General features: G+C 33.3%; 1 protein-coding gene across 1 annotated transcript; it reads right to left on the reverse strand.

The window, feature by feature from the left end:
• Positions 1 to 4,577: 4,577 nt before the first annotated feature.
• On the reverse strand, positions 4,578 to 16,847 carry LOC127735744 (potassium voltage-gated channel subfamily A member 10-like). Its single transcript, XM_052246030.1, has 2 exons — positions 16,282 to 16,847; positions 4,578 to 7,613 (listed from the first exon to the last, which is right to left on the reverse strand). The coding sequence occupies exon 2, from the start codon at positions 7,563 to 7,565 to the stop codon at positions 6,663 to 6,665; it is 903 nt and encodes a 300-aa protein (XP_052101990.1). The 5' UTR covers positions 7,566 to 7,613; positions 16,282 to 16,847; the 3' UTR covers positions 4,578 to 6,662.
• Between the last annotated feature and the right edge of the window lie 133 nt (positions 16,848 to 16,980).

Here is a 16,980-nt window from a genome sequence, read left to right on the forward strand (position 1 = left end):
GGTGATATGTCCAGGTCAAAGTTATTCAGGACATTACTAAATCATAAAACTATTTTTGAGAAAAAAAGATCACGGACTTGTAACTTTTCGATGTAATAGTTTTTGTTTTGTTTTTTGTTTTAGTTGTTTGTGTTTGTTGGTTTTACAAACATTGATTCTAAAGTACTGTTTTTTTTTCTAACCAGCTGCAGTAAGGTTTTGTGCTTTCTGAATTTAAACAAAAAGAACCAAGAACGTATGTTAGATATGAACCACAGTGACTGATCTTGGAAACTTTGCATCATAAAGTGGCTCTAAAAGTTGAGTTTTACTCTTTTATTGGACATTTTTACTCACCATTTTGGCAAATCAGAAGAACTCCAAATAAAGATAGTAGTAAGTTTAATGACATTGTTATTGCTTTAACATCTAGGCCGTACAATTGATAGGTCAAGAGATAAGTTAAGCGATAAATGTTGGTCGGGACCTATTTATAAAATCGTCCAAAAACCAAGGTCGTTATATAAGCTTACACAGACGGAGACATATAAGTATCACGTTATGTAAAAATACACCATGTTTTTTTTTCTCTTTTAATGTAACTACAAATACTAATTTTTTTTATTTCTATGTTCCTTTATGCCTGTTTTGTTAGTACATTGATCAACATTAAAAGGGGGACCAGGATTCAGATAAAAAAGTTAATGCCGTGTCTGTCCCAATTCAGGAACCTCGTCAGTGATTGGCTTATGTCCTATCTTAATGTTTTTTGTTTTTTGTTTTTTATTTTGAATGTGATGATGAAGACAGATCTCTGATTGTTTCAGTTAAGATTTTCAACATTTGTTATAAACTTGAGATGATTTATAGAGCTGGACGTATTATAGACACCAGTCTTGTCTATTGTTGAAGATAGTATAATGCCCTCTAGATGTCATTTTGTTATTTCTGTCGTTGGGTTGCTGTATCATTAACGTATCACCTACATTTTTTTTTTTCATAACCAATACTTCGGCAGAATTTTTTTTTCAATGTCTCGAAAATAAGAAAATATGTGTAATGAATGTAAAAAATGCATATGTATTCTATTACCGTAAACAACGGTGTATTTCAAAGTTTACATTTCGTAACACGAAATAACATGAAAGTGCTGTTTAGAGGCCAAAACAGTGTCATCATCTTAAGGTTATGATATTATATTCTTACAGCTACGTTATGTAATTTGTTTTTATTCTGGAATGTGTGTGTTTCATGCACCGATGCAATGTACGTGTTATATATAAGTAGTAAAGAATTTTAAGGTCGTTTCGAACTTTGAAGCGATACGGCAGCTTCCGCTACGTGTATTCCTTACATCCGTGTGCTTCAATGCTTAGATGTTATGCTGTTTGTCGACATCTTGCAAAGAATGTCCGCTCAATTTGATGCAAGAACTTGTAATCAGGTGTAAGCTTATGCACCGTGTTGAAGGCCTCAATGTGACTTTCAGATGAAAAACAGCAATTAAAATGCATTATTTTTCTTTAGTATTGTCAAAAGGGTGTAGGGATTTTAGGTCACAAATTAATACAGCATAGTATGCCTTCTTTTCCATTTCAGAATTCAAAATAAGTAACACTTTTATGACCCCCAATTCTATCTAATTTCAAATAAAATTTCAAGTTATATTATCATGAAACATCATAGTTAAAACAATGTCTGAATAGGAAATTGGTCTCTTTTTTATTACGTTCTAATTAGCATAAAGTTCAATTTTCTACCAAATTCAATGAAAACAGACCAATTTTCATTGGTTTTAGGAGTGAAACCTCTAGCGCACGCGTCGACAAAAATATCCATCATAAAAAGCAAATTGACTTAAATGTTAATCGTTTTTGTTTCATAGAAAATGTTCGGATAATTTCAGAGAAGTTAGCATTTTGATGTTTTTAGCCATAATTGATTGTGACAATCATGAAATGCATTATATATATGCTCGTGACGGGAAATGAATCATAATTGAAACAGTTTCCGTTCACAATTTGTGATTTACTTTCTTTACGAACTAGGAAAAAAATCAATTTTGTTCGTTTCTATATTCCGGATTTTCAAAATATATTTGAATTATGGAGGGGTTCTGATTAATTCTAAATCGATTTTAGAGTGCGCTTACTTGATAAGAACAGAAATTAAGGCTTGTTTTGTTTTGTTTTTTTTTTTTTTAATTAACCACCACATCATCATCTTAACTTAAAGTCTCTATATTATCCATTGTCCTTGTTTTCGTATTTTAATAATTTCGTTTTCTTTTCATATCCTCAAAACAGCGAAACACTTTAGATTATTGATGAATCATGAAATGTTCAAAAAGAGCTGATTATATAAAATTGATACAATCTTGAATGAAAGTTGCTATAAAATTTTCAAATCCCTATTTATCAAGAAAGAAAAAAGGAACTGGTGCAATGGGTTTGAGCATATATCTCCTTTTCATCTACGGAAGTCGTTACTGTATAGCAAAGGCACAACAAACATATTCTACTGGAAAGGTGTTGTCATGGTAAAAAAATATATATAATCTTTATGGTTAATGGGTGGATATCTTAATTGTTTTGATATATTTAGCAGTTAGCGATATGAGGGAAGAGACATGACACACTATGTGGTGCTATACAAAGAAGAGAACAGAATGGATTTCCATCGATCTTATCCCATCGCGAGCAATAATGTATTACCTGATTTGTCATGAGCAATATAATGTGTAACCTGATTTCTTACCTACCTTTTCTGTTAGCTATAAAACCATGTTTGACCAAACATTTTTCTTCCGAAATGCCTGTACCCAGTAAGGGATATGACAGTTGTTTTTCAAAGACTCAAATTTGGCTATGTGTCGCCTTTTTGTATTAATTTTTCTTAAAACTTACTGTTTTTTCGTTATCTTTGTGCGCAGTATTTATGAAAACTTATTATTTTGACAAACACATATATTTTTTTAAAATTTGTTTCGACATTTGATAATACAACGAACTTTTTCACATATTTTTAAGTCGAATTGAATTTTATTTCCTTCGTGATTTGACACCAGACCCACCTTCGAGTACTAGAACACTCGACAGAAGTTCCCTATTCTTCCTCTACTGTTTAAGCATTAATATGCACATAAGAAATTCTTGGCGTTTCTTACATTGAAATCCTTTATTACAGAATCTGGAGACCTGTACATGTAGACCTGGCAAATATATATTTTATTGCGAATTTTGCATTAGGTTCGGCACAAAAATTAAAGGATTACTAGTATTAATATTTGTCATAATTCATATTTTGCAGTATCAAAAGGCAGGGAAAATGTTTTATTCGTAGTGATGGGGATTTTCGCCTACAATTTTGGAATTATAATAAAGCATATTTTCCTGTATCCGGTAAGTCATAGGTACTTACCCAAAATATGGCCTCTCTTTTTAAAATCTGCTACTACAGCGGGCATTCGTTAAACAAGAACTTTTATCAGAAGCAGAATAATATTGCACACATTGATATTAAACCGAAAAAACTGTTAAGTTCTAGTAAGTATATATTCAGTCTAAACTACTACAAGTGTACCTATAACTGAATCGGGAGGGATCAATGTAAGCTGTCAGAGATGCAATATTAGAATTCCTACTTTAATGACATTGTAATTTCATTGATTTATTCAGTGACTCTATACTTGAACTTCAAAATAAAATCTGCACACTAAAACTAAAACAAATATCGAATGTTAAATACAAAGAATAGAAATTAATTATAAAACCGTTAGGTAGTTAATGTTTGCCTTTAACAGAGAATACTGTTGTTATATCCACTGCTAAAATATCTGACTGTCTGTAACAAAATATTGATTTGTGAAAACATTCAACCGTTACCGCTCAAAGAAATAACTTATACTTTTTATCTGAAGTTTCAAGGACACTTTTTATTTATCAATTTAGCATATTTTTTTTCTTTCCTGGAGAAAATCGTGCATATTTGACAAAGAAGTATAAAAATCAGCATCCGTTTGAAAGGGCAACACATGGCGAATTTAAAGTTGTCGATTCCTGTTTCTAAAAACAGACATTTATAAATATTTTTTCTAATTAGAATAATACGTATTGAATTAAATAATGCTCTTCTCGAACGGTGCTCCTTAAAATAATATGGTTTGCTGTTGTTTTTTTATTTACCTGATGTTTAATGGTCTATTTTTTACCGTACCCCCTTCCTTGTACAGAAGTAGTGGTATACAGTTTCCACGTATGTTTGTCTGTTTTGCTCCTGGTAAAGGTTGGTTTTATAATAAGAAGTAATGATTAGTGTAGATACATCCGAATGTAAAGAATGCAAAACATTGGTCATGGTGGTTGCACGTGGGTTGTTGACCATAGGCGGCTTGCACAAAGGTTAATCTATTTTTTTTAAGTTTAACGAAATCATGATCTCAGGTTAATATGTTAGATATTCATGTCATAAACAATGGAGACTAAAGTATAATGATCAAACAGGGAATTACCTTATTCAACTGTTTTTGATACAATAATAGTAGTTAAATCTAAGGCCATTGTGTTGTATAAAAATCAAAGAACTGGTATATTGTCCTGGTGATATTTATTTGTCTATGATATGACCTAGATTAATTTCATTTGTATGTGATAACAATACAGTAAACAATTATATCAGGTGGCAAAATCTTGTTATAAAAATAGAGAAGTACTGCGGCTGTCAACTTTCTACGTGTAATAACTTGAGTACTAGTATATATGCCATTTCCACAATTTATTAATTCTTTTCTTATTTAGTACTGTGGATTCATTTATCTTTCGTTGGTACAATCTTCGTGGGTTAAGGAAAAATGGTATTTTCCTGGATATTTGATTTCGTGGTTTTCCAAAAGTCTGCAAGCCTATAGAAAATCTGTAATTCGTTGAACATTTAAATTCATAGATCAACTGTATCCACGAAATCCACGAAAAATGATATTCCTCGAATAATGATGTGTTTGAATCGATAGTTGTATGTTCTTATGACTGGGGGTCGATCATATACAAGATATCTAGAGAGTTATTTGAGAAAGAAACATTTGGGGAAATTTTACACGACTCCATTACATTGTAGATAGAAAGGATATGAAACAGCTGGAATCCGGAATATTTTCGACCATGTTGTTGCTTCAATAATAATGATCATTTATCCTGGACAAGAGAATATAACTGGGAGAATAAAAAACAAATATAGTTGAAAGGTATCCCTGATTCATTGCTGAAATATAAACTTTTATAGGTCTACTTTGTTAGGTCAAATTCGGAGAATAGAGGACGAGTTTGTGGTAACGACAATTGCAACACATCCGTCGTCATCTGTGAAACAGATATTCCATAACGGTCAACCAACTCGCGATGGAGTCTGTAAAATTTTCGAAGGGATTATTTCAACTTCACCACTTAGAACTCTTGGTTAAATAGCTTCCTTGTAAGCAGCAATCCACTATCAAGGAAATTATAATATGAGATCCAAGCTCTGGGAGATATATACTCTGTATGCAGTCGCTGCTGGAATGTTGCTATATTGAAATGGAAAGCTCACAATTCGGAAGCTGAAATCATCTCTTTTGTCGCAAAATTTTGTTCCCAACCGACCCTCATTGTCAATTTCTAGATGTAAGTCAAGTTATGACGCAGACTAAACTATATATGTTGTATCCTTTATTTCAAGTTCGATATAATTGCCGGATGCGTTCAACATAGTCACCAAACTTTGAATTATTCAGTGAGTGGACATCGTCTACATAGCGGAACGTGAAGTTAAAGGATAATGTTGGCTTCTTTTTATTCTTCCTTCGAATCTCCTGTATGAAGTCTGCCTAAGATGAATAAAGGAACAAATCGGTTAGAAAGGGAGCACAGTTGGAACCCTTGGGAACTTCGATTGTTTGTTGTAAAACACGTCCTCCGAAAGACTATCAATTTGGTTTTGAACTACATGTAGCTTGAAGTAAACTGCAAGTGCTTTTTGTCTTATTTTCTTGTGTGCTTGATAACTATCTAATGAGTTAAGCCCTTTCAAACTCATTATTTTTTTAGATTGTTCTTATGTTGTGTTGTTATATCACTGTCTCTGTATATGGTTTGGTCGGAGAGGGAGGGGTTGAGCTCTCACAAACATGTTTTTTTCTCCCGTGGCCTTTAATAGTGGTCTTTGCTCATTGTTGAAGGCCATACGTTAACCTGTAATTGTTCACATATCTGTTTGTTAAATCATGGAAATTTAATCTCATACGGTACCCCAATTAAACCACATTGGTGAAAATGTCTGAGCTTGAAAAAAACCTCATCATAGTCATTAAAGTTTGCTGCATGAACAATGGACTACAAGAAAATGTTACTGTTATCGCCTACCTGAAATTAATTGCGCATATGGGCTTATACATAATAATTCAAAAAGTCCGCTTTTAACCAGCAGTTAACAATAATATACATAGTAGAAAACAAAGGATATGGTGTATCTATCCATGACACAAAATCAGTACATGCACAGCAAAAAACACACAAAATGCAAAGGAACAGCGCTTTTATTGCTGTTCTTCATCTCAAAGTCATACTGAGGTCTTCAACATGAAGCAAAAAAAACTATCACCTCACTGCAAGTTTAAGACAGCCCTAGCACCTTATAGTCCCATATATAAAGATTTACTCCCAGCTAAGAGTTGGTATTTTTTGTGGCGTCACTTTTGCATTCCCTGTTTTGACAATTACACCGTTTGATTGTTTTCGATATGCTGTTAAATTGAGTTGTGCTATCCCATAAAGTGAAAGAAAGGAATCAACGAAGATGGGTAGGATAACCGATATCAAAATAACCCCACCTATTGCACATATTCCACAAACAGCTTTTCCTGTCGGAGTAACTGGTGTGACGTCCCCGTATCCTACCGTCGTCATGGTTATTATCCCGAGCCACCATGCCTGGGGAATGTTATTTATCTTGGAATTATCCTCAACTAGGTAAATAATGTTTGCGAAGATTAAAATACCTATTCCTAGGTACAAAAGCAGTACCAAGAGATCTCGAAAATTTTGTTTCATTGAAAATTTCAGGACTTGGATTGTACTGAAATTTTGGCAATAACGCACAAGACGAAGTAAGCGTAAGACTTGCAGATGTTCCAATACGTCCTTTATTACTATTTGTTGATGATTCTCGGTTATGGCGTACACAACTATAGTCATATAACCAGCAATAAGGGATATAATGTCTGCTAAATTAATCCAAGACATAAAATATACTTTCAAGCTTGGACAACACAGTAAGCGAAAAAACAGCTCAACTGTGAAAAAAGCAGTTGTAATATATTCAACCGTCATAAATGCCTCATTTTTAATTGTAAGTGTTGGCAGGGAATCAGGTTTAGTAAAATTTCCTTCTACGTCTTTTACTTCAATACGATCATCATAAATTTTTATATGATTACATGGTACCGACAAAAATTGAATTTCTTCTTCTACGTAGTTGTTATAGTCGTCTTGGTAGAATTTTTGCATTTCACAAGGTGTCAGGAACCGTCTGTGCTGTGGCAATGTGTTGATTGACATTGTTATTGCAGATGCTAGAACAAAACTAATTCCAACGAACAGAAATATCTACAAAATAAACAAACGAATTGCTTTGAAAAAGAAATTTGCACAATTTTGTATATTTAAGTGAAATGACAAAGTATTACATTTTTCTGCAAATAATTTCATGTATACATACATGAGCAATTTTAATGCAAGTCACTGTTAATTTTAAATGATTTAAATTAAAAGCCTACTTAATACGTCGATTTTATTAATACAAAAAAAAAGTTTAAATAAGTATAGAACATCATCAGAAAAAAATGTATGGGTCCCGGTAAAGTGAGAAACGGAACAGAAACGAAACAGAGCGAAACGAAACGAAACACGACGAAACGAAACGAAACATGTAAATTGAGAAACGAAACACAACGAAACGAAACAAAATCTGTATTTCAAGGAACGACCTATAAAAAATCTTCCTGACATAGCCGAAGATCAATGTGGGTTTAGAGGGTCCTTTTGATTGATATCATCTAATCGTTTGCTTAAAAATCGTCAAAAAAACAACATTGGTGGTATGTTTATCTTTTTGGACAATTATGCCTCCCCCTTTCCTTAAACTCTGGATCTGTTTCTGCTTTTTTTTTATATATGAATACAAAAGATCTCGTTTAATCCAAAGAGAACGTGTGATTAACGGTTTATTCGAACACACATTACACACTGGGATTAACTTCACTGATTGCCGCACTAGAAAGAACGCATTACATACCAGTTCTATTGTGCTTTGTATTTTTCTGTGCTTTATAGTCCCACACATTGTTATCATTAATAATATTATGATATATTAGTATGTATAACTTTTCATTCGATCACGTCTGTTAATATCATTGTATATGCAATAATCTGCAATAGGTTTTTATCATTTATTGTTTATGAGTTTGTGCCAAGAAAGGTATTTGATTCATGAATGAAACACTTACATGTACGTATCCCAAGTGAAATAACCATAGCCAAAATATGTAAATGGTATGGACACTTTGCCATACATAACTTTAGGTAGTAGGATCCAAATGTTCAAGTTGGATGCATTCACCCTATATGTGGCTACAACATTGTCAAGTCCGACCTGGGACGTCAAAGAGGGGATTGACCACGTTGCGACCTGACGTCTCTTTTGAAAGTACATGTGACCTTTAAAATGTTTAAACCGAGAATCAAATCAGTTTAGAACTGAATAGTTTGCTTAAAAGTGACCTGGTGACCCGAGGCATTTTTCAATCGTGACCTTGTGATCTAAAGTGGTACTGGAGCACAGTCAATTTTCTCCTTTTATTCATACAATATTGTATGTTCGACTCGTCATGTTCTACTTTCTTTTATAAACTTACGGTACCGAATATTGTGTTTTGTTATTCGTTTTGACAGACGCGTGTTACTATGTATAGTATCTACCACATTTTCAAAAGATAAGTTACGAAGTACATACGGCATGTCCATACAGTTGAAGTCGATGGTACCTGTTGTAAGTAGTTTAAAAGGTTTATATGAATTGAACTTGTATTAAACGAGATTATTTCTTGCCTGATTTGCAACAAAATGAAAGAAGAAGAATGTTATCATGGTCATGGACTGCCATAATAAAAAATCTTTGAAACTTAAAAACAAAGAAGAAACGAATAGTACAAACTAGAATATGTTATAGTGACGAATTAGAAATGGACATATTGTGTAGACACCTATATATTGTTGAAATTATACTATAAGTTGCCTTCTAGATGTCCTTAGTTTGTTCTTGTCGTTTGGTTGCTGTCTTATTGACGTGTAACCTACATTTCATACAGTTTTAGTTCCGTTGATTGTACTTTTGAATCGGTGCATGAAAAATCATAACTAAACTGGTTATTGTGTATAGATTAATTGTCTTTCTTTCCCCCAATAATTCTAGGAAGATGAACCAAAGAGAGATGTACACAGACACTTGTTTCTATCAATATATAATACATATGAATAGTCGACCTTCCCATGTGGAGATGTACCTAAATTAAAAATATTAATATGTAAACAGAAAATAATGTTACACTTTTCAATCTTTAACTTCCCCTCCCTCCATTTTTTTTACTGTATCAATTTTAAAGACATGTCGCTTCTAAACAAAATCTGATTGATCTCTAGCTTATCCCCCAAACCTGCTTTGATACAAACTTGAATATGTTCCTCATTAAATTCGATCCCAAAACTTAAAAGGCATACATATCTAAATAGTCGTAATTAATTCCATTGAGCACGAAACTATAATCCAAATCAGATTTTATTTATTTGGATATTCTAAAATACATTTCTTTTTCGGCAGATATTACAAAAAAAATATTATTATCTGGTTTGACTGGGAAACACTGATTTCAGATGTACATTGTACACAAAATATTATAAAATATTTTATGTCCCACCCTTTGAGTGGAAAACATATCATGTTTTAGCATAAAATCGTCTATTTTGGAGTGAAAAAAATGGATGATTTAAATAAATTAGATGTTTTTGATGGTCTTTTGAATTCTGTTGACAGTTTTGACTTTTCTACTCTTTACACTACACCTCCACACAATCTTATCAAACAAAAGTTTTCTTATTTAATTAAATGGTCGTTTGGTAAATCTGAATGTAAATATATTTGCTGCAATTCATTTAAAGCCTGCTTCTTTAATGTGAAAGGTAAATATGCTAGAAATACTTACTGGAGGTGGGATGAGATGATTGAAGCTGTTAATTTCCTCTTGATAATATTTATGTACGTTTTGGCAACAAAGTTTATCGACAGGTTGTAGGTATTTCAATGGGCACGAATTGCGCCCCTTTAATAGCAGACTTGTTTTTGTACTGTTATGAATCATAGTTTATGACCACACTAAGTAAAGACCCGTCAAAATTGCATTTAACTGATAAATCCAACAACACTTACCTTTATCTTGATGATATTTTTTCGTTAAAAAATCAAGAATTTTCTAAATATACTGCCGAAATTTACGACAAAAGGGACGATTTTTCGTTCCCGATTGTTATTTTTCCCTTTTTGGATGGTGATGTTCCATTGGCACCATCTTATGGTGTTTGAATTTCACAACTCGTTCGCTATGCCCGTGTCTGTTGTGACGTTTTAGATTTTAACGAACGTAATCTATGTATTACTGGTAAATATTAAGCCAGGGATTTCGTTACCACAAATTACTTAAAACCTTTACTTAATTCTTCCATAGATATAAAGATTTGGTTTTGAAGTTCAAATGGGATAGCACATCCTAATTTTTATGGAAATGTTGTTTACCGTGCCCGGAAATTTAGAAACGATCCTGGTAAACTTGTCGATCCGTGAAATAAACTTATTCTAAAAGGTTACCAATGCAACACTGTAATTAGATCATTGAAAATTGTTTTCTTGGTATCAATATTGACTTTGTTGTCAGTAAATTAAAAGCAAACTAAATATTATTGCTATATAATTCATATACACATTCATGGATCTACAATCTGTCGATACCTGTATCTTGGCATTACACACGGTCGTGTTTTTCCTCTGACTGTTTATGACGTCTGTACACTAAATCCATTGGATGTTGGATGTGTACAGATTGATAATTTAGTCTTAGATGCATGATTTTCTTATTACTTGTTAGTGGCTTTGAACTAGCTGTCAGTAACTTCGAGTACTCTCAGATCAGTACTTAGTGTCTTTTTGTTGTTGGGATATACAAGTACCCGCCCACGTCCACTCTGTTTTTGTTAGATGTATGTTATTTGTATCCATCTGATGAGTTAAGCCTTTTTCAACTGATTTTTATAGTTCGTTCTTATGTTGTACTGTTACACCACTGTCCTAGGTTAGGGGGAGGTTGGGATCCCGCTAACATGTTTAACCCCGCCACATTCTGTATGAATGTGCCTGTCCCATGTCAGGAGCCTGTAATTCAGTGGTTGTCAATTGTTGAAGTGTTACATATTTGTTTTTCGTTCATTTTTTGTATATAAATTAGGCCGTTAGTTTTATCGTTTGAATTGTTTTACATTTGTACGTCATTTCGGGGCCTTTTATAGCTGACTATGCGATATGGGCTTTGCTAATTGTTGAAGGCCGTACGGTGACCTATAGTTGTTAATTACTATGTCATTTGGTCACTTGTGGAGAGTTGCCTCATTGGCAATCATATCACATCTTCTTTTTTATTGTCACTACATGTACACTCGGTGATATTTTTAAAATTTTATATGAAATTACACTCCTTTCAAAATCGAGGGTCCGCCCCTAAAGGTAAGAGTACTTTTGAACTGTGCAGTATATCTGAGGTAGTAAATGCAAACCTTTGCTGTGCATTATCCAGATTATAGCACAGTAAGAACAAAGAGATTTTACTCATGTCATGTGTTAAGTATCCATAGGACAGTATGACTCGCTTAAAATATCAAATTTGCATGTTCATTGAATTGCAAATTATGGTTCAAATTCCTATTTTGGCATACATTTCAAAAAGAACATGTCATAATGAACATGTGTTTCAAGTTGACATGAACACAACTCTATTGTGATTTAATCTATCTTAACAAACAGAATAAACCTAGTATTGGACGGACGGACTGACGGACGACAGCACAGACCAGAAAAGATAATGCCCCACTACCGTAGGCGGTACATAAAAATCCTAGTCACAAAGATAAGAATGGCCAATTTTGTATGAGGCTGATATTCAGACGATCCCCAGTAACAGCTATTCTAATTTCAATGTTCCCTCATTGTTGCACGTGACAAGAAGCCTTGATATTAGAACAGGCTCTGTAGCATAGCTGACGCACCTAAGCCTAACATTTAACAAAACAAGTTGACTAATTGCAACTAATGCACGAAGATACCAATGTAAATGACGAGTAATTTTTTCAAAGTTGAATGGAATGTTCGGTGTCTTCGGCTATGCACATATCTCGTCAGGAAGATTTTCTATATGTCGTTCCTCAAAATACAGATTTTGTTTCGTTTCGTAGTGTTTCGTCTCTCAATTTACATGTTTCGTTTCGTTTCGTCGTGTTTCGTTTCGTTTCGCTGTGTTTCGTTTCGTTTCGCCATGTTTCGTTTCGTTTCGCTCTGTTTCGTTCCTGTTCCGTTTCTCACTTTACCGGGACCCAAAATGTACGCGTTAATTTTTAATTTACAATACCTGTTTATCAATTGTCAATAATAGCAACCTCATTTTAGAGTTATGTGTTTTTTTCTGAACTGATTTTTATTGCATGTACTTCTTTTTATAATAACCAACAAGTCGAAATAAATAGGGAAAGGTTTATGTGCTATATTCATTCATGTACACAGGCAAATTCCACTCGCATCAATTTCACGTGAATTTGAATTCATGTGAATCTCACGTGAAATTCACGTAAATTTCACATCAAACGAGCTTATACGTGAAACTCATGTGAATTTCACGTGAAAATCACATGAATTTTTTTCACACGAAAATCACGTGAATTTTTAAAATAAAGCAGTTCAAAAAACATCTAAATTTTCAAATTTAATTAAAACCATGAGGATATCATATTTTTTTTTTTGCGCAAAGAAAAACGTGAAATCCATGTGAAAAAATTCATGTGAATCTCAATTCACGTGAAATTTACATGAAAATTTTCATGTGAATTTCATGTGAGGGCAAGTTTGAGGTGAATCTCACGTGAAATTTTTCACGTGAATTTCATGCGAGATTCATGTGAAATTCATGTGAGATTCATGTGAAATTCATGTGAGATTCGTGTGAAATTCACGTGAGCCAATTTTGCCTGTGTACCAGTTAGAACATCTTATGGGATTTTCTTAAGCTGGGCCTTACAACAACGCGAGATTCGAATTCGTATGTCCATCTGTATCACATAACTCATCTAAAATCCAATATCCCCAGATGCTTCCTACTTGATACCATTGTCACCACTTAAAGTTGACCATTCTGTACCGCAAGTTTGATTTGACAGTTTATATGTTTGCAGATAAAACAGGACTTTGGCTATTTTTGGCCTGTAGAATCATAATGACACCATGCTTACATTACTCCTCTGGGACATTTTCTTCGGAAAGTTTTCATACTTCATAAGATTGTTTTTGATTTTGTGCAGTTGACCAAACGTTTTGATTTGACGCTTTTGCAAGAGGTATGGGACTTAGGCCATTTCTGATACATTGTAGCATAGTAATTTCTTGTGAAAAGAAGGGAAAATATAAAAAGGTGGCAGTCAAAAATGATAAATCGATCAAAGCACCATGACATTGTTAGGTAAATACGAAAACAGACATGATAAATCTATCAAAGCACAATGACATTGTAAGGCAAATACGAAAACAGACATGATAAATCGATCAAAGCACAATGACATTGTAAGGCTAATACGAAAACAGACATGATAAATCGATCAAAGCACCATGACATTGTAAGGCTAATACGAAAACAGACATGAGAAATCGACCAAAGCACCATGACATTGTAAGGCAAATACGAAAACAGACAAACAGCCAGAAAAATAACACAGAGAAAAAAGATTGAGCAACACGAACACCTGTAAAACGGAGGGTGAACTTAATTTAAAGTATGAACTCAGGAGCTTTCCAGTTCCACTATACAAACCCATCTTATTACTAGTGTTAAATCAATTGATGTATCAGAACTGGTGATAAAGTATCATACAACAGCAGATTAGTGAATATCTTTTGTTTAAACCTTAGGTATTTCCAAATTTAGGAAACCTCGGTACATGTGAATTCAGGGGACTCCACTGTACCCTTAGACATGATCGAATCATTGAAATGTAAACACAGGTTTTCATAACTAAGTATAAACAAGAACGCAACCAAGAACACAATATATCTGACTATCATACAAGATAATACTGAAAATAAACCAAAAGCAACATCCTTAAAAAATATAGGCTAACTAATTTGTCACGGGGAATTGGCAGTTCAAGCTCCAATTTGGGCATCCGTCATATTGATAATCAATAGAACAAACTCGTTGACAAGTTACGTTCAGAAAAATCCTCAGTATTAAAGCTATGATAAGTGGGATATAAGTCTGGTTAATTGTGAAACATATATTCAATAACGGCCAACCAAATCATGATGGAGCCCGTTAAAATTTACTTGTAATTAGCAACCCTCTCCCAGGGAAATCATTTAGTAACGTATAATTTGAAAGGTATATTGAACGTTTCTCCTCTGAGACACTATGTTCGAATGCTTCCATATAAATGATATTGTGTATTATAATATGTAATTGACATAATTTATCGCAATTATGATTTGTCCATTTTTGTAGGATTTATTGGAATTTCGCCATTTTATACTTATTGTTGTAAAATTACATCTTTGAACGCGTACCTTTTTAAGACCATCTGTCCGAAATCTTTCATACTTCAGTAGTGAATACTTTGAACAGGAACTATTATATTTAAGATCGTTCATCTGCACCAAATAATAATAACGAATTAAATGAAAGTTCAAAGAACTGAATCTGCTTATATGAAATAATATTTCCCACATTCTAATATCGGTAGTTGTACTTCGAAGATTTTATACAGCAAAGTTATAAAAGTACAGGAATACCCGATCTTGTGCAATTTTGAGAACAACTATACAGATTAAAACCATTCATTATAAAATGGCTGATTTATCCATGAATCCTTCATCTTTTTAATCCCTTTTCATTTTTAATTATTATTATTATTCAAACTCGATGAAATTTCTCAGCTACATCTCGTCTCAAGGCTATCATCCTCTGAAGAGATTGTGTCGAGAATCTACACTCGTTTTCAAAAACATATAAATAATCGTTATTAAATTTTGTCTTACATATATTGTTGCCAACAAACGTCATGCATTTATGGAAGCATAACTATATGTATACACGTGTACATATAAATGTTTATGAAAGCTGTCTCATTATGAAATCCTATAATTAATATCTAAAGGTAAGCTGAACAGCCGTGATCAAAAAAGTATTTTGTAACAACATGTCTAACAAAACATTTTTGTGGTCAGGCAGTTTTTCATATTTAATTTAACCTGTTTTTTTTGTAAAAACACTTACAAACAAACAAAAAAGAAAGAAGAAAAGAGAGATTAACATAGGTTTTTTTTAAATGGACATATGTCTTCACAAAATCTTAAGCTCTACATCGTCCAGACGTTAGAAAAGTTGTGAAGTAATTTAACAGAAACTTTCAGAGATCTGTCATACACAATCAGTCAAATTCCCCCTTAATCTCATAAAAACAGTCAAAACAGCAAATAAAACAAATTGACGAGATTCCTGACCTGGGAAAGGCACATAAACATGATTGTGTAGGGGTTTATGTATTATTTTATCTCAATCCTCAATCCTCCCCTTTGAAATTCTCAATAGCGGAATAATAAAATGTACATACAATGATAGTCCAATCCATCTAAGGTCAGCTTTGCCGGAGGGATTTGAAACCTTAGTTTCTGTATAAATTCTAATTCTAAATTTTTAAAGGACAATTTTTGAAAGGTTTGATATAAATCATGTCCGTACCGAAGTACTGAGTCCTGAGCAGATGATACCATTAGGGACTTATAGTCCACCAGCAGAGGTACATGTATCGACGTAATGCCAAAAAAATGAACACAACACTTTATAAATGTCATGCGTCCAAAGCGCTTAAAAAATTCTAAACTAGCTTCATAATGACTTAATTACCGTAAGTAATTTACCTTCGCTCCTATTGATGTTTCTCTGTTATCTATAATGCTCCATATTTTAGACCGAACTCTTCTTTTGCCATTGTCGTCTCCTATTTCTAATTTGGCTTGCTGCTGCAAAAATTTGGATTTTTTTCCATATCATCCATAAACTGAAGATATCTATAAAGACAGCAGTCCTCTAAATCAGTGTACGAGATGCGCCAAAAGTCAAGTTCTCTTTTAAATGCCTTTGGACAAATAGTTGATGGCATATGGAATTCACCAGTTTGATAGAAATTCAAAACGGCCTGGAAACAATCTAAAGGTCTATCTATCCATATGTCAGAATCTTCTTCGCTAAAACTAGTCTTCATAGCTATACATCCTAGGTATGTCTTGGGTTTCTCGAGTAATAAATCCCTTCTAACTTTAAACGTTAAACCCGAAACATGTATGGTGATTCTATGCTTACTTGCCATATTGTATAGCAACTCAAACTACTTTCTGAACAGAGTGTTGTGGGCTGATATTAGATAAAATCACTAAATCAATGAAGTTAGCGCTCTAATTGTTACATTCCCCCTGTTGAACGTGTAGTTTCGATTCCGGTTAATGATTATCTGTGAAACTGACTTTATATACAACCGTTATTTGAGAATACTCAATGCTTAGCTTAGTTTATAGAAACCTTTAAATGACATGAAACGGGATAGCTGTTCTGGTCCCAGT

This window comes from Mytilus californianus, unplaced genomic scaffold (assembly GCF_021869535.1).
Source record: "Mytilus californianus isolate M0D057914Y unplaced genomic scaffold, xbMytCali1.0.p SCAF_3, whole genome shotgun sequence".
Classification (NCBI taxonomy): domain Eukaryota; kingdom Metazoa; phylum Mollusca; class Bivalvia; order Mytilida; family Mytilidae; genus Mytilus; species Mytilus californianus.

Bases quoted from the DNA above. Each gene is read 5' to 3' on its own strand.
- LOC127735744 (XM_052246030.1), bottom strand. From the start codon at position 7,565: ATGTCAATCAACACATTGCCACAGCACAGACGGTTCCTGACACCTTGT.